Raw genomic sequence first — 21,006 nt, 5'->3', positions numbered from 1 at the left:
TTTCTCATGTCTCTCAGACTACTTCAAAAATCCACATTATTAGTTTGAAGCTAGAATCAACAGTGACCCCTAATAAGTAAAGTCCCCGGTAGTCTCCAGGAGAAATATATCATGTTTATCACAAAACTGTGTGTTCTTTTTTGCTTGACTACACATATTGGCAATTCAGGAGCCAGAGCGAACCGGGGGGAGAGGGGCACATGGTGGGCTCAGAGGGCGGTATTGCCCCAGGGCAGGTGAGCACAGGAGAGTAGTGATTTAGTGAGACAGCTGGTGTGTGTGTTGTTTTCTCTAGTTTACATTGCTTTGTCTTTCTTTACACTGTTGCCAGTGAAGGCTATTAGACTGAAGACCCAAAGAGTTGTGATAGTTTCGTATTTTTAATTTTCTTTTTGCTCATTAGGCCAAAGTACTGTTAGCGGGTTGAGCTACTGTATCAAAGATACATATTTTTGTTATTGTTTTTACTTATGTTTAGTTTCCCTTAGAGTGAAATCCCTCCAAAAATACTGATGTGCTTTTTGCAGGACATAGATTTAGGTTTAAAGGGATGTAATTGTTGGAAATGTTGCTTTTAGATAGAAAAATAACCCACACCACTGCACACAGTTGAGTTGACTCCCCTGTTGCAAAGAGACATTGGAGAACAGCACAGACCGAGTCAGACTCATTGCAGCGCTATCATAACATCTCTCATTACATTTCATTTCATGAGATTATTCTCACAAATCTAAGAGTCTAGTTTAAAAAAAATCTCAGCAACAAATGTGTCCCACACAGTATGTTCTGTAAGAAAGGTTTAATCATTTGTGATGTAAGGATCATATTTGTGTGTTTTTAGATGGTGGCAGAGCTGAAGCATCAGAACGGGCTGCTGAAGAAAGAGAAGGACGACTTGAATCGGTTGATTCAGGAACAGAGTCAGCAGATGACAGGTACGCATCACCGCATACATTTAAGTTACATCCAACAGCTCAGTTAATTTCATCTTTGCAAAGTTTGAAACGACTTGTTCTTTATGTTTTACCCCTCAGAGAAAATGACTCGTGCGATAGCAGAGGAGACTCAACAGCTGGAGACCGACCTGAACGAGGAGCGTTCTCGCTACCAGAATCTCCTGAGCGAACACCTTCGCCTCGAGGAGAAATACGACGACCTCAAGGAGGAGATGGCTCTTTCTTCGGTGAGCAACACATTTGCTCATGTACTGCGAGCAATGAGCCACATTTCTACACCTTTGTTTAAATGTTAAGCTTCCAGAAAAGGTGAGAACAGCAGAAATACTGACTCTTCATAGACTCTGTGGAAGGCAGATGCTTGGTAGTGTTCAGTGCCTAACTGCACTTTTAATCTGCAAGCGCAGCAGAGTGAGTGCGAGTCAATACTTGTTCAAATTAAAAGGCTTATTTCCTCTTTTGTCTGCAGAACGTCTCGAAGCCTGGCCACAGGAGAACAGATTCTACCCACAGCAGCAACGAATCAGAGTACACGTACAACTCCGAGTACGCCGAGTTGGAAGATGGTACCCGTGGCCGCGAAGTAAGAAAATTAATTGTGATCTGAAGATGGAGTTTCAACCATTAGGGAAACAAATCATTAAAGTTAAAGTGAAGCATAACCCTAACTGGAACACAAGTTAGGAGATGTTTAATATTAGTGTTTGAAAATGTTATTATAGTTGATGTTTATGTGCTTTAAGCATTTGCATTTCAATACGTTTCATGTGGCACATTCGTAATCGTTCTTCTCACATGCAGGATGTGACACGAGGAATCGACACCTCGCTAACTCTCAAGCTGCAGAAACGTGTCACAGAGCTGGAGCAAGACAAGCAGTTGCTGCGCAACGAACTGGAAAACAGAGAGGAGCAGCTGCAGCGGGCTAGTGCCATGGTACCTTCACCCATTTTCACTGCACTCACTGAAAAACAGATGATCTAAAACCAAAAGTTGAAAGGTCTGTTAACAAGCAGTTCAGTCAGATAATGGATATTTGAGATGATATAGAATATAATTAGAGCTTGTTCAGGTTCAGGTCTTCCTCAATACTTATAAAATAAATTTGACGGTTATGGTAAAAAAATACAACTCAGACCAAAATCATCTACATGAATAATTATCACTACAGATTAAAAGTATATAAACGTGTTTTCGTTTCAGGCTCGTGGGGCTGAGCTGGAGTACGAGTCCCTGAAGGTAAGTAACATGACCATAGGTGTCCTAACCTCCACTCACTCCTCTGAATGACATCATCAATGCTTCTTATACAGCAAATGAAAACAAAGTCAAATTTTCTGCTCGTATTTCTGACTGTAACTTCATCTTTCAGCGTCAGGAGCTCGAGTCAGAGAACAAGAAGCTGAAACATGACCTGGAGGAGATGAGGAAAAGTCTGCTCGGTAACGCTGCTACAGGCGCCGGTGCTCCGGGCTCGCCAGCTTACAAGGTGCTCCTGGAACAGCTCAACGCCTCCTGTGAGGAACTGGAGGTCCGCAAGGAGGAGGTGCTAATCCTGCGCTCCCAGCTGGTCAGTCAGAAGGAGGCCATGCACCACAAGGTAGCACTTGATATTCTTTATTTTGTTCACATTCAATTAGAGAAAAACAAACATGTGTTTGGCATGTTGTCATGTTTTACAAGGTCTCATAACTGTGAAGGTGGATGAAATGCTGCTTTTTTACATCCACCTTCTCATATTTGTGTGTTTTCATCTCTGTCTGCGTTTGTTGTTGTTGTTAGTAAGCAGATAACAAAAAAATGGGTCAACTCTATTGACCCAAAGAATTTTTTTCTAATTTTAAGTTATAACTCTTGTTGTGTTTAAAACTAAAACTTCATTGAGCTTAGGATCGTAAAACGAGTCTTTATTTATTCGACACGTGAACTCTTTTTGGGGGTAAAATCATTGTTCACACTGCGTATTGACAATGCTTCAACCTGTCCATCGTGCCTAACTGCCCCGTCTCCACCTTCTCTCCTCCATTCATGCTTCCCCACAGGATGAGAAGGTACAGTTGAAAAATGGCATCAACCACGAGTATTTGACATGTTTTTTCATGGTCTGTGCTGTGTATGAAACATCCTCAGGCATCTCAGTGAAACACAGAATTACAGCATTTATTCTGGTTTCCATTTTCAGCGAGGACGCTATCAGCAATGAAAAACAACATAAAACAACTGCTTTCCTGATTCAGTTGTGTTTTATTGTCTTTTATTCTGCATTAGTTTAACTTTTTGGAATGAAGAGATGCGACTCGCTGCCATTGTCTGCTTTCACACACTCAGTGAAACACATTAAGTCCCGTTCTCTTGAAGCTGTGTGAACATTTGTAACCTAAATTGAAGACTAAAGTAGAAAGGTCAAAGAAGTTACTGATATTTCCGTGTGGAGCAAGTATGACCGGTTATAAAATGTTGTAATACAAAGTTAAGTAAGTGGGTAAGAATCTGAAAATAAGTGAGAAATCCTTTGCTAAAGATAACTGAATCAGTGTAGCTTAATATTGGATAGACCCTCAATGGCCACTTTGTTAGGTACAAAGATGTTTAACTGCTTGTTAATCAAATATCCAACCGACCACATTACAGCAGCTCAGTGCCTTTAGGGGTGTAGACATAGTCAAGACAGCCTGCTTAATTTTAAGCTGATATACACAAATTTACTAGTGAAAATACTTTATACTTTATTTTAATACCTAATAAAGTATAATACTTTATTAATCCCAGAGGAAATTATGTTCAGAAAATTCTGAATTTGGTGCAAAATAACAGGAAAGCATGTACCCATTGTGCCTTGTATCAACAGTTCAGGCTGGTGGTGGTGTGCGAAATATATTCTCTTGACACACTTTAGGCCCTTTAGTACCACTTGAGCATCATTTAAATGTGTGGCCAGTGAATCTGTGATCAGTATAGATGTGCTAAAAAGTAATAGTTTAAGAAGACATAAGTAATAGATTTTAAAATTTCATATTTGGCTACAATTACATGTGTAGAATTAGTGGAGCGTTATATAATATATAAATATTTACCTGAATAGCATGGATATCTGACTGAAGCATAGAGGTTCTGCTTTTAAATGTTAATATGAATTCAGAGTTTAAGCCGCCCTTAACTCTAACTGTTCAATACAACATAATGAGGTGTAAACAGATCTAAATCACTTTAATGTCAGATCAAGTTCAGATTTATGAGGAGACTGGGGCTCATCTGACACCAAGCAGTATTTATTTACAAAATTAAGAGAAAGGAAAAGAACAGATAATTAAAAGAAGTAAAATTAAAGAGTCAAGACATAATAGTCATATTTATAATCAGACACTGTCTTCACCTGTGTATTGTACATTTGTCTTGTCCTTTGTCTTTGTGTGTGTGTGTGTGTGTGTGTGTGTGTGTGTGTGTGTGTGTGTGTGTGTGTGTGTGTGTGTGTGTGTGTTGTACTTCAGTATGAAAGCTCCCTGCAAGTTGAAATTGTGGTTTTTGAATAATATGAGTTTGTCATGAATAGGGATGGGTATTGATAAGATTTTCACGATTCCGATTCCATTTTCGATTCTGTTTAACGATTCGATTCTCTTATCGATTCTTATTTTTAAAAAAGGAGAACACTAAGGTCGATTAGCTTAGAACTTTGTTTTATATCTTCTCTTTGAACAAGGTAGAAATTTAGGAGTAACATGGCCTTACAAACCCAACAGTGACATCTTAAGAGATCCAGCCTACGGCTCTTCAATGGAGTGTCACAGGGTCCCCAGGAAAAAAAATTGTAAATGTAAAATAATAAAATAAATATTCTCCTGTAGCAATAACAAAGTGTAACATAAATTATTCTGTAGCAATTACACAAGAATATCCAGTAATGTCCCTGCCTACAATTAAACACATTCACTTACCAAAGTGAAATCGAGGGCATCTGCTGTGGCAGCCTTTTACCACAAACTGAGTCACTGCTCGGTGACATTCGTCTATCCTGGCCTGAAAGGAGACGCTACCGGTAGACTGCAGTGAGAACTGCCAGCATCTGAGGCAGCCAGACTCTGTCTGTCTCTCTCATCATGGTCACCTAAATGCACAGTAATGGCAGGTTTTGTAATAAGGCAGATCGCGCTAACATAATATGCACTGTTAGTTGATTATTTACCTGCCGCATTAACGGGAGAGGACGTGCAAACGTTACCGCTGCTGCTGGGTTGAGATTCACGAGTCCGGAGCGGATTTAAAAACACGACATTCATTTAAGGTCATCGCGTGTTTTGTGAGCAAATGCTTTTGCATATTCGTAGTGTTTCCTCCCTTAAATTAAATATCTACTTTGCAAGTATTGCAAGTTGCCCTGTTGTCATCTGTTCTCGTAAAGTATAACCAAACTTTTGAGCATGTGAACCGCTTAGGCGCCGTGTTCCCTGCCAGGTAAATGACGCTCCGCAACGTGGTGACGTCATTCGGGGCGACTGGAATCGATAAGGGAATCGTTTGCAAAAATGGCAAACGATTCCAAGGAATTGAAACAGTGGGAACCGGTTCTCAACAAGAACCGGGTTTCGATACCCATCCCTAGTCATGAATACTTGAACAAAATTGATTGAAGGTTGTTTCAGATGGTTTAAAAAAAAAAAAAAAGGCGATAACCGCAGTACTGTAGATGCAAATATTATATGTATCAGATATACATATATTCTGGCTACCAGTGTCTCATTAGGTGAATGGTTCTTAGTCATGTATCCCAAAAAACATCAAAACTTTTGATCACAAGTGACAAGTATTGTTTCTCTATTGTCTCTTTGCTTATTTCCAGGAGACCATGACGGAGCCTTCAGTGTATAAAGATGACGTGTCCAAACTGAAGGACGACGAAGTCAAGCAAGCTTACGTAGGCCTCAAAGACACCAACAGGTACTTTCTTACAGCCACTTCTCTTCCTCACCTCCATGTCTTTACTCATTGTCCTCCACTGGCTCACATCAACCTTTGTATGCTCTAGTGCCATTATGATACCGTGTATGTGTGAGCGCTGTGTGTGTGAATCCCTGTTTGTCCTGTCAGATCTCCTAGGTTCATGCGTCAGCAGCTGGAAGTCAGTGATCTCCTGAGTAGGCTGAGGTAACCGATGAGACGTGGCCGATGCATCGTGGAGCAGAGCATGCATGGCCACACTGTCGCTGAAATACTGGGTTATAAATGACATGTTACTGCAGCTGATTTCAGTCTGTAGTGCTGATGAAAGCTTGAGCAGCAGAGCGTAACATTTTTTTGGCCCTAAAAGCATGATGAATAACGCGCCTATTTTCATTATCACAGCGTCAAATAATGCCGCCGGCGTGTCTTACCCAACTCATCGTTAGTTTTTCCTAAAACTAATGTGTTCAGTGTCTAAACCAAATCTTCCAGTAAAACTGAAAGGGAAAGATGAAGGAGAAAAGAAAAGTTCACATCATTTTGGTATATTGTGGGCCTGATCTGTAATTTCGTCTTACTGATTGGAAACTAGCTGACTGATTAGGTTCAGTGTTATTTATTTGTGAAGTGTGCCGATTGGATTTGAAAAATATGACGGATAGAAAAATGTTACAGAAATAATTGAATTATTAAAAATAGTTCCAAAAAAATGTGTGAAATTGAACATTTGAACTTCCTTCTGAGACTCAAAACATTTTGAAAATACTGAAAAAAAAAATGGATGGATGTTAATTTTATATTGATTTTTTTTGTTTTGAACTTGTTTGAAAAATATAATACTGCTGCATCTGTCTGCCCTTTAGAGTAATAAATAAACAACTAAAGCTCATGAAGACATTTTCATTACGATGAACTATGTTTAGGATGAAAGAACTTTATTAGGATAAACTAATCTAGTCCCCTAATTTTCTGTCTTTAATACTATATGCATATGACTGACTTCTAACGTTTAAAAAAAGAAAGTGAAAAAAGGTTTTAAAAAGTGAAGTAGGACGTGAAGACATTTTCTGGATGATTAACCCTTCAGCTTCCTAAAGCAGGTCTTTGTAACTTCTTGTACATAATGGTGGACAGACGGCAAAAACGGCATATTTGACGTGCAGGAGTGAGAACACGCTGCAAAATAAAGTATTAGATTCTGTTTTGGCCTAACAGAAAGAGGACGTTGTGTATATGTAGCTGTACTTACTGACATCAAGAATATCTATGTGGCTCATGAGGGAAGTGAGAAAATGGTTTGCATGGGTCAAGAGTTCTGTAACTTTAGTGGCTCTACAGTTGTTGTGACTTTATCTCTGTATTCACGGTGCTGTAGTTACTGCAGGACCTGCTTCACTTAACAGCATGAAAGTATCTGAGCAGCGAGGGAGATGGCTTTGAGTTTCGGTTTGACTTTTACGCCCAAAGTGACTAACCGTGCCACAGTTTAGATCCCGATGTAGAGCTTCAGCCTCAGCTTTATAGAAGGAGTTTGGCATGAATGGTGCATGAAATGATTCATTTATGTTTTAATTGTTTTCATTATTACGCTAAAACAGCGATGCACAGCGTACTTGTAAGGAAGCGTGCATTTACACACAACCACAGACTGTATATAAAGGAGGGAGGCAGCAAGGAAGGAGATGCAGAAGAGGTTTGCAAACATTTGACTGCTGATTGCAAAAAAGTTACTGTAGAGAGAAATCTATTGGAAAATGGCCACATGAGCACCCTTCTGATGTTTTTGGGGTTTTTTGTCTCAACACTTGATTCAAGTCTTATTATTATTCAGACCTCATATGCTGCACATGTTGTATCACTGTGATTTCCCCACTCCACTCTCCAAAAAAACAAATTAATTTACACAATACATTGCACGAAAAAAATACCTGATGTAGCAAATATGACAAAAATTAAAGCTCATGTTTGCAAATTAATATTTAATTTATAATCTTTTTAAAAATTTTGTCACAAAGTTCAACACAGAATTTTCCATTTTCAAAAAATGTAAATTTTCTGGTAATTATTATTTAATGGTTCAGGCTTTAAAGGGTTAATTAGATTTGACCCCTGCTCATCCAATTTCAAAACACGAAGATAGTAAAGTCCAAAACACGTCACAGCAGGGCTTCCATCTTTTATATACAGTCTGTGTGCACAACTAAAATGGAAAAGGGTAAAATGTTACAATCTCTGTATTTTAAAATGTTAAGTCAATTTACTTTTCCTCATAATAATTTTACTGGCTTCAGAACAGTGCAGACATTAGGCCTCATTCACAAATCTGCGCGTGAACATTTCAAACGTTTCGTGCAGAAATCCCAAATTCATCCATATTTTTTTTTCCTGAAAGCTGGTTTACAGCAGCTTCAGACTATCATGAGGGCCTTTCTGTCTCACACATTTTTGCCGAAAGCGTAGCATATTAAGGTGGCTTTATTAAAAAATAAATAATCCAAGCATATTTGGCACAATTAATTTAATAGAGATCATCCTAATTGACAGTTAACATCGCCTCTTTACTAAATGCTACTTCGGCATAATAAATGGCTTTGGGTGATGGATCAGGTGGTGCTCGTCCTTCACCGTTGCCTCCTTTTTCTTCTGGTCTGTTTCCAAGTTTTCACCGCAGCTCTGATGTCGAAACTTTTGCCCGTGTCACCTTTCGCTCCAAGTCTCTGGAGACACAATATTTACTGCCTCGGCTATTGCAGTCCAAGCTTTTCGCTCCTAAGGAAACACTTCAGAAAAGTGTGCCTTCTCTGGCTTCTACCTCAAAGCTCTCACTCCCTTTACTTTTTTGTTTTGTTTTTTTAGCAACCGTGCTTCCCTTTTCACTCTCGACTTCATAGAGAAACGGAGTATGACAGTTTCTAGACGGCAAAAAACAGCCACATGCCATTCAATATAGAATGATTTGGATTTGCACACGGAGGCGGCGGGAGCTAAATTTGAAAGTAATCTTGCAAGTTTAAACATTACTGTGCACAGTAACACGTGCACATTTTATTGAATGAGGCCAAATGTTTGACAGCTGATAAGATCAATGAGATCAGATTATAAATATCTACAGCGACAATGTTGTTTTACAGTAGAGCTTCCCTAAAAGTTCAACTTTGTATCGCTGCATTCATCCCTCTGTTTATGTCCCATTTCTTGACCTTTTCTGTTCCCACTGACTACAAAGTTCGGTCACTGGATCACTCAGTAAATGCAAGAACAAACTCATTCACTCACACACATATAAAATACTGCTAATTCACATCAGTAGATTTATACCACTGTTACCTGCAGTGGTTGAATAAATGATTAAAGTGGACTTTTTCTTTATTTTCTGTTGTGCACATACTGTTACAGTAATGAGGTCTGCATATGTCCATCTCATCTCTGTCAACCATAATCTCAGGTTTGACACTAAAGGCTCTGTTCCAGATGTTCCTTTGTCTTTTTTACTCTTTGTGATCCCTGTGAAAGTAGTTATCTCTAATTTGGTCATTTCAGGCAGAGAAGCGCCACCTGCTGTTCTAACCTTGTTAATGAGGCGGCAAGATTGATGCAGCTGTTGTAAAAGACAGAAGGGGTTAGAAACGAGCGGAATAGGTGCACTTTAATGTATTACTGAAATGCATTGAGTCAGAAATAGGACTTCACACATCATCAGTACATCAGGTTTTACAGGTTTTCTTCCTTTAACTTTATGACATCACACAAATTAGTATTATTGTTATTTTGTGTTGAAGACCAGATGCAGGATGTTATCACACCTCAGATAAATATTCTTGCTCATGTGGTCCCGCTCACCCGATCACGTTTCTTTGTGCCATTGTAATGTTCATGTTGCTTTGTGTTGTGTGTCGGTCAGATCTGCTGCTCCAGACTTACGTAAGCTGAATGAGGACGGAGAGCTGTGGCTGGTTAATCAGGGCTTGAAGGAGACCATCAGGTTTAACAGTGTTTTTGAGCATGACACGTTTGCCTTTTTTCACGGGAAAGGATGTGACCCGTTGGTTTTCTTCGCTCACGTTTCTCTCTCACACTTCATTTCTCTCACATCAGTCTGTTTATTTTGACTGCCTTCTGATTATTTGTCTTCCTTATTGTTTCTGCCACACACTTCGCAGGGTGCTATAATGTAAAACTTTCTTTAGGTGTTGTGTAATGTACAGTCACTGATGCAAAGCTTTGGTTTGAGTTTCTAGATTTATTTCTGACAGTGAAGCAGGATGTGTCTTCGTACTGTACTAACCATGTTTTATGCAGCTATGAAAGCTTGTTAAATGTCAGTTGACCTTGGAATTTTTCTTCCTTTTATGCTGTGATGCCTTCGGCTTGTGAAGTTAGATGGGCTGAAATTTTTATCCACTCAAGTGTTTCCTCAATAACTGCTTACTATCGTTAAAAAGCTGTGAAAAAACTCTTAAGTGTTGTTCACAGACATTGACTGAGGTTAATCACTTTCTGCATGCTTTTTATTTTTTACAGTGTTTGCCTTTAAATCTTGAGAGGTCTGGTAGTGTCATGGAGCAGTTATTTTTCTCTGAGGGGGTTGCACTGTGATGTGTGTGCGTGCAGTACTTTAAATACATAATAAAGAGTTCAAACACATCCAGAGGAATATTTTAACAAGTTTTAGAAATAAAACCCAGACTACTATAACCTTAAAAACGGTTTAGGATCAGTGACAAACAGGCGGCTGCACACGAGTTCAATCCCCACCACAGCCGATAGCCCCATATTCCCAAAGCACAGGACACCTCGAGGAATGTGGGCGAATGTCTTCTCCAACCAGTCAACACATGTAGACTGGTTGGACAAACTCTCAAGAAGAAATATCTGCTAATCATCTTCGTACAGATGTATTATAAAATGATTTATGCATGCAGAAAAACAATTGGATCATAAAAACTAGTAAAAGAATAGAAGTCATTGTATAAACTATAGTACATAAAATGACTGATCCCTAAAAGGCATCAGCAAGAAAGGATTGCATCAGAGAAATTGATGGAAAAACAGAAAAACAATGTCTATCCACCAAGAAAGGCAGTCAAAGTTCTTTTTTAATAAAGCGTATGAAGTGCTCCTGTTGTACTAACTGCTACTGTAGTTTTCATAAAAAGATAGAAATACTGCATGTTGGTTGTTGAATGAAAACTGAACCTCTGTCAGCTCTACCTGCTCCGTTCCTGAGCCTGATCTCTGAGTACTGATTTGGCTCGGTTCAGTTTTCCTCAGAGAAACTTTTACTCTGAAGAGAGGAGGAGAATGAATGAGCGTTGTTCAGAAAGGCCGGACTCTGGGCTGCTGGTAGTGTCTGCACAGCATGCTGCTGCTGTCCTCAATCACCACTTTCTGGTGGAAACTACAGCTTCTCTTTCCCTTCTGCACTGGACGTCTCACTGCCTTTCTCCCCCTCACAGTATGATGCTGATTTCTGTCTCTTTCTCTCTTACCTCTCTCAGGCTACTGGAGCACCAGCTGCAGACTCAGCGGAGGACTTATGATAATGAGGTGGAGTCGTTGCGCAGCGAGCTGCAGAACGTCAAGGAGGAGAACAACCGGCAGCAGCAGCTCTTAGCCCAGAATCTGCAGCTGCCTCCAGAGGCCAGAATCGAAGCCAGTCTGCAACACGAGATCACCCGGCTCACCAACGAGAACCTGGTACGCTGCAGCTTCCACACATAGATACGGGGAGGAGCTAAACTTTGTCTCACAAATTCAGCATAATTTTTAAATGATAAAAATAAAAACAACACACTTATACACACACCTAAGAATGGATTTTAGGTGTGTGTATACACAAACTTTTCTTGATATATATCCATATAACTACTGACAGCTACAGACAATTTGTATATCTTACACTCATATTAAATCTGCAATCACATTATTTATTATTAACAGGCCAAAAACCCACAGAATAATTTTAATTTGCTGTAAATACATTACCACACACCACTGAGAAAAGGTCACACCCCCAACCAACGCTTCTGAAATAATCATTCCACCCCACGGTTTGAGAAAACTGGGACTACGAAGACTTTGGGGGACGGTCAACAGTGTGGATATTACACTATCCGTAAAGATGGCCACAGCTCATTTGACTAATACGTTACATCACTAATAATAAGACCACGGCTAAAAACTCTTCCAGTGGTAGAAATGTGAATAACAGCATTTCGACTGTGTGATTTGAGTCACTTTCATGGCCATACATACACAAACTAAACCAGCCGCTACAGAGCTGCGTCCCACACGCTCATTTGTGTGGATGGTGTCACCTGACAGGAACTCATGGCAGACGACCCCACGGCATCCCGAGAGGCTCGAGTCGTCATTTTACGGCGGATGGTTGTATGTAGAGACCGCGTGTGTGTTTGCCTGCGTGTTTGCACGTTTCTGACTAACTGAGATTGTTCTGAATGAAATGCTGCAGGGTGTCGCTCTAATTCTCTGCAACAGTGTCTTGTAACTCACAGCGGAGCAGCACTGCGCCTTCTTCTTTTTCCTAACAGCCAAAAAATCCTGCAATCTTCCTCTGAAAAAACCCCCAAAACAAAAACCAGTACGGCAGCACTAATGTTGATTTATAAATCACACCAAGGAAGTTTTTAAATTCTTTTCTCTTCATCTTCTAACCTTTTGATTTCCGTGTTTGAGCTGATGTCCACTGCAAAGCCACTAACAGAAGAGTAGGATTCCTCCTTGTAGCCACTGGAGGGCGACATTGCAAAGCGGTCTGTGTCTGATGATGCTGTCTGTTAGTCCTCACTGTTCTCTCCTCTGTGTCCCTCGCTGTGTTTTTAGGATCTAATGGAGCAGCTAGAGAAGCAGGACAGAACAATCCGAAAGCTCAAGAAGCAGCTGAAAGTTTACTCCAAGAGGATTGGAGAGATGGGAGGTAAAGCGAGAAAAACCGAAGCCTGAAAATCTCTATTCATATATGCTCGTTTCCACCACATGTCAGCTGACTGTCACATGCCATGCTTCTTCCAGCCGGTCAAACCGAAGGCCAGACTTCTCCGGGACAGATGGTGGATGAGCCCATCCACCCTGTCAACATTCCTCGCAGGGAGAAAGACTTCCAGGGAATGCTAGAGTACAAGAAGGAGGATGAAATGAAACTGGTTAAGAACCTCATCCTGGGTAAGAATTTAGAATTAATGATATAGTCCACTATCTAAAGCATTAAAGTAGATGGAAAGGAGTCCTGAAATTACTGAAACTCCCTGGAAACTGAAGCCTCAATTCACGGTTTGCACAAAATAAAATCTACAAATAAACTCACCCCTCCTCCATCTCTCCAGAACTAAAACCTCGTGGTGTAGCAGTGAATCTGATCCCAGGTCTGCCAGCCTACATCCTGTTCATGTGTCTGAGACATGCAGACTACGTCAACGATGACCAGAAGGTCCGCACTCTGCTCACGTCAACCATCAACAGCATTAAAAAGATCTTAAAGGTACGTATGCTTTTAATATTTGAATGAAGTTCACATTTTGCGTTTCCAGCTCCTTTGTTCTTAAATTACATTTTTGGATGTTTTTTTGCGTTAGATAACTAAAAAAGGTTCTGCAGTGAACACAAACTTCTGCTGATGTTTTCTTCTTCATCAGAAACGAGGAGATGATTTTGAGACCGTCTCTTTCTGGCTGGCCAACACCTGCCGCTTCCTGCACTGTTTGAAACAGTACAGCGGAGACGAAGTGAGGCCAACAACAATACACAAAACACAGAAAATGTCCCATTCCAGTACATACAAGGTTTTTCTAGTCAGTTCAATAAGACATCTGGTATCACTGTATTTAGATATTCGGGAAAGAAGGAATCTCTTTTATTATCTTGCTGTTACAGTCCTTTATATACTAATCTGTTAAAAATGACCAAAAGGACAAAAAATATAAAGCTTGACGTAACAAGCTGTTGTTTTGATTGTTTGTTTGTTTTTTGTATTGACCGACTGTGTCGTGGATTAATATTGACATCGTTCACCTTCTCTGACACATTGTTTTCTGTGCTTGTCTCAGCAATTCATGAAACACAACACGTCGAGGCAGAACGAGCACTGTCTGTCCAACTTCGACCTCGCAGAGTACAGACAAGTGATCAGCGACCTGGCCATCCAGATCTACCAGCAGCTGATCAAATGCATGGAGAACATCCTCCAGCCCATGATAGGTTTGTCCCTGTACATGTGATGTGTGTGTGTCACTTGATAAGTAATTTCCTGCTCCTTTGGTTCTTTTATGCAAACAAGCTTTAAGACACCTTTGACAGTTCAATATGGTCCAAAGTACTCACTGTATCTGCTCTTACTGATGTTACAGTTGCGCATCCATGAAAAAGAGGATTTACGAGGTGCAGTTAGGAGTTAGCCATAACTGTAAGCTATCAAAATAAAGAAAAAATGCTAAATTCTAGCTGAGGAATTTCTGAAATAAATCCATGTGATACTATAATTTTACTGCTATAAATGTAATTATAGACGAGGATTTAAAAATAGTAAGATTTTAGATGGTTGGTGAAGTTAGGAAGTTGCCATAAAATGTTCAGGCACCCACAGCTAGCTACAGAGATGTAGTTGGGCTGACATATAGTTTTCACAAGACTCGATGCAAAAGAAGTAAGTACATGCTGAGAGGGTTGAACTTATAATCAGGGTCGGTTGGTCATCATTTAACAAGCGGGTAGAGCACATGTACTTATACACCTCCTGTGTGCGTGTGTTTCCTCAGTCTCTGGCATGTTGGAGCACGAGACCATTCAGGGCGTGTCGGGAGTTAAGCCCACGGGTCTGCGTAAACGGACGTCAAGCATTGCCGACGAGGGCACCTACACCCTGGACTCCATCCTGCGTCAGCTCAGCGCCTTCCACTCCACCATGTGCCAGCACGGCACCGACCCTGAGCTCATCAAGCAGGTGGTGAAGCAGCAGTTTTACATCATCGGCGCTGTCACACTCAACAACCTGCTGCTACGCAAAGACATGTGCTCCTGGAGCAAAGGCATGCAGATCAGGTATGAGGTGTCGCTGCTCAGAGAAGATCTCCAGAGTGAGGCCGGATGCGTGATCTCATCATGCGTGTTTGCAGGTACAATGTGAGTCAGCTGGAGGAGTGGCTCAGAGACAAAGGTCTGATGACCTGCGGAGCCAAAGAGACGCTGGAGCCTCTGATCCAGGCCGCTCAGCTGCTGCAGGTGAAGAAGAAGACTGACGAGGATGCAGAGGCCATCTGCTCCATGTGCCACGCTCTCACCACTGCTCAGGTAAAATATTTTTAAAATTATTATCAGCTAAAGCTTCAGCTAAAACCTTTCTCTTTCTGTGTTTTTAACTTTTCTGTCTTATGTCTTTCAGATCGTAAAAGTCCTGAACCTCTACACCCCCGTCAACGAGTTTGAGGAGAGAGTGTCAGTCGCATTCATACGAACCATACAGGTAATTTCTTTTTTGGCTAAATCAAGTCTATACTGCTTTATCTTCAGTGTTTTGGGGTCATTTTTTTTCTGGTTCCAGGCAAGCTGCAGCTGAGTGAGGCTGGCTCTGCCCGGGTTATCTTCCTGTTAAAAGGAAGTTCTTCCTCAAAGCGGTCACTCGTAGAAAACTGTCTGATTGTTTGGGTTTTGTCACTAATATTGTGAGGTCTTTGAGACACCTGTTGTTGTTAACTAGTGCATGTACCGTAAAGGCAATGAATGTGTGCTGCTTTGAAAAACATCAGCATTTTTCTGGCGTTTCTGGGCATCTGATAAACAGAAACTTCTGTTCTGCTTGAGTAACTGAAACGCCAAGCAACACAGCTGCAGAGATGAATGCATCCAGTGTCAGCGTGCATGTTAAGGTCAGCATTGGATGGGGATGGCTTTTATATTCAGTTTCCTTTGTGCTAATATATGTCATGTGAGAGAAATATGTCAGAAGTAACGTCAAGTTAAAACTACATTCGCAACAATGCTGGTGAGGAAGAGAATGATATGTAGCTACAGCTCCAAAACCACAACTGCTAGCTTTGGCTTTGCCTAAAGCCGTCGCTCTGATGGAAATGAATGCGCTTGTTTATGTGGTGGAGGGGGTGCTGCCAAGATCGACTCACTGTGAAGTGAAGTAAAGTCGATGTACAGTAGCTGGATAGATAATTGCAAAGACGGTGTTTATATAATTTATTTTTAAAGTAACAGGTTACTTTTTAGTGGTAGCTATCTTGTAATAAGAGAGCTGTAAATTTGATAACAAGTACAGTTCCCTGACACTTCCCATAGGCACTATGTTGAGCTCAAGGGTCCTCTCAGATCTGAGTCACTGCACTGATCGGTATTTACGAACTAAAGTTCATGCAATCGATTCTGCACCAAGATAACTTTTCTTACTTGTCGAGTCTTCAAACAGACTGGCTTAATATATTTTCTGTCTAATACCTTTTTTTATTTTATTTTTAATGCACATGAACTTTTTCCATCATCTCTCTCTCCAGACTCGCTTGCGGGACCGCTGTGAGAGTCCCCAGCTGTTGATGGACACGAAGATGATCTATCCCGTCACCTTCCCGTTTAACCCTTCTTGCCTCGCACTGGAAACCATCCAGATCCCCAGCTCGCTTAACTTGGCCTTCCTCACCCGTGTCTAATGCGAGCCCACCAGAGCACTCTGAGCCCTGCGGCGAATTTGTCTTAGTGGCCACAGTCGGATTTGCAAGTCACCGTCTCCCCGAAAAATTTAAAACACCACAAACACTCGCAAATTTCACTCACGTTAACACGATTTGAAGTCATGTTTAAATAAACGGGTGAAAGGGTTCAGCAGTTTCTCTAGTTTAAACTCAGACATGCACGCACATACATGAAAAATGCAGACACGTCACATCTGTAAAGTACTTTCATCCTCCGAACGTACAGACGCACACTCGCCTTCTCTCTTTCACGAACGCACAGATACGCACACATGTGGTTATTTCCGCTGGTTTAAATCTGGCCGTAAGCCCTGAGCATCATCCGCTGCTTGTACAAAACGCCCGCCTCTTAGAGAAGCCACAGGACCAGATCAATGCCTCCAGGACTCGCCATCGATCCTTCATCTGCGTTTCCAGTAATCGTTAAGATAGTTGTTGTTGTTGTTGTTGTTATTGTCTCGATACACGAGAGCAGGCCCACCAGGTGGAGCTGAAGCCTCAAAACAAGTTATGATTTGTCAGTCTAGCAGTCCGCCCTCATGTTGGGTAAATTCTGAGCTCCTGTGTGAGGGCAGCTGAATGATGAGGTGAAAAAGTCAGCGCTCTCTCCACCCCGTGTTGAGGTGACCACTGAGCAGATTTCACTTTGTACGTTTTATTCTCTGAACACGTCAAGCCAAGACAAAATTCATCATCTGTACTATATTATTTATACATAAATAAATATCTATATAAATATGAATAATATATATCCTGTATTTTATTTATTGCACTTATAGCTACATCCCTTTTTAAGATTAGAAGCTTCCCCCTTGCAGCGAATGTGTCCGAAGTGAAGGATGGGACCACTCTTTCCCACGGCAAACAGCTTCTTAGAGACAGTTTTAGTTGCTTCCTTGGCTATTATGTCAATATCAGGTAAATATGTAGTATCTTTAATGAGTGCCGGCACAGATAATTATTTGTTAGGTCGCGTCTTAAACCTTGAGATATTTTTTTTGTCATGTTTAGCCTGCATGTCTGGCAGATGAAGTGTAGCACAGGTTTTATAGGCGAGGACAGATTGAGAAGGTTTAAGGTTCAAACTCTGCAAAGGGTTTAACCTGCGACAGTCTGCACCGTTTACAGCTGTGACCAAAGCCGAGGGTCACAGGAAACACTGACATGAACACATACTGTATGAGTACCAACCTTACACTCTGCTTACTGTTTTTTTTTTTCTTGTCTTCTGGCTCAGAGCCATAAAAATGTTTTACTGTTGTCATTGTGTGATTATTTACTTTGTTCAGTATTGTTATTTTCTTAAGATAATCTAAAGCCATGTATTACTGAGCAGAATAGATGCAAAAGGCTGCAAAAATCTGTTGAGCTTTACATTCCCTCTGCTGCATCCTCTCACAAACACAGCTCTGTTCGACTCCTCTTACATCTCCTACCCGTCCACCTTCACTCAGCATGTCCCAACGTGGACTTTTATTACCAGAAAAACAGAATGTGTTCATTTATTCCTCTTCTCAGTTTCACAGCTGGGTTAAGGGTGACAAAGAAGTTTTGTTTTTTGTCATTTTGTTGTTGGTGCACATGTTCTTTCAGCTCAGATTGTTTGCTTGCATGCACTGCTACTCCTGCTGCCCCCACTTAAACTGCATGGGTTTGGCAAAATCCAAGTGCATGCTTTTGATTTTAAAGAAGAGAAACCCAGGCACAGGTGAAGTGTCGGACGAGTGTCTGGTAATCTGCCCATGTTGGGATTGAAGTAGTTTTCACACATGCATCTGCTGGATTTGTGAGAAGAGTTGCATGAGATATTTAATATATTTAACCTGCCAGCTCACGTTAAAAAAAGGAGCTAAATGGGTGTATCATGTCCAACCTCCTACATTACCCAGGTGGCATCCTCACCTAAACAAAATCCCCTTTTCCCACTTACGTGGGCAGCAGTACTGGAACCAGTGCTGATGTGAAAACAGTTCCGAGAATAAGCTCACATTTCAGCAGGTGTGAGAAACCGTTATTATGCAGTGTTACCAGCAGATTTTGGGTCATTTCCATGTGAAGAAATCAGGCCAGTCATTGGTCAGTTTCTTGTGATAGCCCCTCCTATATTCACTGACATCACTGGTTGGGGTTGGGCACAAGTGCTTTTTGAGAAAATGTATAAAACCAGTTTAGACTGGGCACAGTGGAAAAGAAGTAAAAGGATGCAGTGACCCGATTCACCAGCCATTATTCAGAGTTTGTGTGTGAAAACAGCTTTTCCTTTGTTCGCTGCCTCGTCTTTTGGCACTTCTAGTTTACTTCTTGTTGTACCGTTAGTATTAAGCTGCCTCTCGCCTTGATGTGAACCTTATTTTGCGCGGTGACCTTACCCTTTCAAAAAACACATTTCACTTTGATGGAATATTTTCTCCTTACACACATGAACTGGATTCTGCAGTTTTGATTTAAATTTTTCAAACCTTTTCAAGGATGTAAAATTTACATTCAGAGGGGGGGGAAAAAACTATCAAGGTGACGTACGAATGCCAAACTCTAATTTTAAGTGGAGTAATTATGTAAAGCTATTTTGTGTTGCACTTTCCTGGGACCATGTTTTTGTTATATTGGTTGGATTTGTAGTTGGTTTAGTGTATGTTGTGTGCAAAGAGAACATATCTTGTAGTCGTAAGAAAGATGGTTACTGAAGGAGTTAATCAATTATATGAATGTTTAAAAACGTTGAAGTGTATCATGATTTTTAGCTGCACATTGTAGACCAAGCCTTATCTGAATCACTTGCTATCTGAATGACTTACACACATGATCAACGAACATTATGGCATTGTTTTGTTCTGTCAGTGCAGTATTTTTTTTTCTTTCACTGTAAAATGAATAGAAATGTGTTTTTTATTTTGATTGCGTGTCATTCGGTCCTGCAGTTGGTGTCACAGACATCAAAATGAACTTTTTTTTCAACACTGCAGAGGAAATCTGATAAACGATAGATGGGTATGGACTGTAAAAAGAAATCCATCAAACTTCCCCGTTCTTTTCACACAAGTGCAGCCTGTTGACCTTCCTCTAGGTAATGTCCTGACTGACTAACATCTCTTTGTTAACATTATAAGTTGATGTGTGGCACAGGTGTCAGAGATGAAGCTCAGAGTCAGAGGACACTGCAAAGGATTAGCTAGTTTCAGAGTAAAAACAAAAAGCATCTTCATTCATTCAGTGGTTCGTGTTACTTTCTTAGTTGAGCAGAGCTGCTGCAGCATCTTGTTCCCCTGGGCTTCTCTTGGGCTCTCAAACAGGAGAAATATGTCATTCATTCACTCTGCATTTCCATACTAAAGAGAGAATCGGCTGTATGATATGACTCAGACATTATAAATTACCATTGTTCTCATCAGCACTAGCATAAATTGTGCCGTTTTAAAGAAATGTTCAAAACTAACTTAAAAAGAGATACATCCCCTCCCCAGCTCTTGAGGTACTGGTGTGAACATGCTGAAGCCGGTACCAGATGTTTCCTCTCCGATCCCATGTGTACATTTGGAAAAACTGGACTGTTTGTAGTTTCTGGTAGCTGTGCTTAGTGAATGTGTTCACTGTTAAGAAACTTGGAATAAATTGTCAAATCTGTAAAAGTAAAATAAAAGAATTCCGCACTGTTTGGGTTTCCGTGTTTCTTATTTTTGAGAGTTTTGGGTTGTTTTAGGAAAACGTAATCATGAAACAAAATAAGATGTGGAATTTTTGTTTTTTCTTTTGGGGGGTGAAGCAGTCTGATTTCTGAGGTAAAGCACAAAACCTGAAATTTGGAAGGTTTACACACAGTTTCCCTGATTTCATTTAGATGTCATTGCCTTTAATCTGTTGAGGGTACTGTACTTTCTGAGCTTTTGATGAACAAAAATGTTTATTATGCTTAAACTCAAATCAATATTTTGCTGAACAGCAGATTTCATTAGTTACACCTCGCTAGTACCCACTTGGCTTGGTGTTAATTCTCTGTGGCACCGTTTCAACAAGCTGCTGAAAACGTTCCTCAGAGTTTGTTTGATATCGACATGATGGCATCACATCATCACACACAATTTACTGCAGATGTCAGCTGACCCGTGGTGCAAATCGGTTCCCAAAAAGTGCTCTACTGGACTGAGATCTTGTGACTTCGGAGCCCATTTGAGTACACTGAACTCCCTGTCACAGTCTAAAAACACTTTAAATGATTTGAGCTTCATGACACGGTGAGTCAACCTTCTGGAAGCAGTCATCAGAAGGTGTGTTTTCACTCTGAAATAAGTGATCAGACTGTGGGTTTAAACGATGGCCAACTGATACCAGCTGATACTGAGGGCCCCTTCTGCTTCAAAGTTCAACACATTGAACATTCAGACGTGCTCTTCTGCATACCTTAGTTGTAACAT

The 21,006-nt window shown here is 40.7% G+C and overlaps 1 protein-coding gene across 5 annotated transcripts in view; it reads left to right on the top strand.

Moving 5' to 3' along the window:
• Window positions 1–19,548, top strand: part of myo5aa (myosin VAa) — a 63,006-nt gene extending 43,458 nt beyond the window's left edge. The window contains exons 23-42 of one of the 5 annotated variants that reach the window (XM_080884683.1): window positions 842–935; window positions 1,035–1,183; window positions 1,426–1,539; window positions 1,758–1,892; window positions 2,160–2,195; window positions 2,329–2,556; window positions 5,794–5,891; window positions 6,042–6,098; window positions 9,796–9,876; window positions 11,393–11,591; window positions 12,219–12,284; window positions 12,738–12,831; window positions 12,927–13,076; window positions 13,238–13,392; window positions 13,547–13,636; window positions 13,958–14,108; window positions 14,666–14,948; window positions 15,023–15,197; window positions 15,289–15,369; window positions 16,403–19,548. In XM_080884683.1, the coding sequence (XP_080740809.1) occupies window positions 842–935; window positions 1,035–1,183; window positions 1,426–1,539; window positions 1,758–1,892; window positions 2,160–2,195; window positions 2,329–2,556; window positions 5,794–5,891; window positions 6,042–6,098; window positions 9,796–9,876; window positions 11,393–11,591; window positions 12,219–12,284; window positions 12,738–12,831; window positions 12,927–13,076; window positions 13,238–13,392; window positions 13,547–13,636; window positions 13,958–14,108; window positions 14,666–14,948; window positions 15,023–15,197; window positions 15,289–15,369; window positions 16,403–16,555 (2,589 nt within the window). In that variant the 3' untranslated portion in view covers window positions 16,556–19,548. The remainder of the gene's footprint in view (window positions 1–841; window positions 936–1,034; window positions 1,184–1,425; window positions 1,540–1,757; window positions 1,893–2,159; window positions 2,196–2,328; window positions 2,557–5,793; window positions 5,892–6,041; window positions 6,099–9,795; window positions 9,877–11,392; window positions 11,592–12,218; window positions 12,285–12,737; window positions 12,832–12,926; window positions 13,077–13,237; window positions 13,393–13,546; window positions 13,637–13,957; window positions 14,109–14,665; window positions 14,949–15,022; window positions 15,198–15,288; window positions 15,370–16,402) is intronic. The other 4 variants (XM_080884684.1, XM_080884685.1, XM_080884687.1 and 1 more) reach the window with 4 other exon arrangements.
• Window positions 19,549–21,006: the final 1,458 nt, after the last annotated feature.

This window comes from Rhamphochromis sp. 'chilingali' (assembly GCF_963969265.1).
Source record: "Rhamphochromis sp. 'chilingali' genome assembly, chromosome: 6".
NCBI classification, from domain to species: Eukaryota; Metazoa; Chordata; class Actinopteri; order Cichliformes; family Cichlidae; genus Rhamphochromis; species Rhamphochromis sp. 'chilingali'.
The sequence above is the reverse complement of the archived record's forward strand: the minus strand, read 5'-3'. Positions and strand labels throughout refer to the sequence as shown.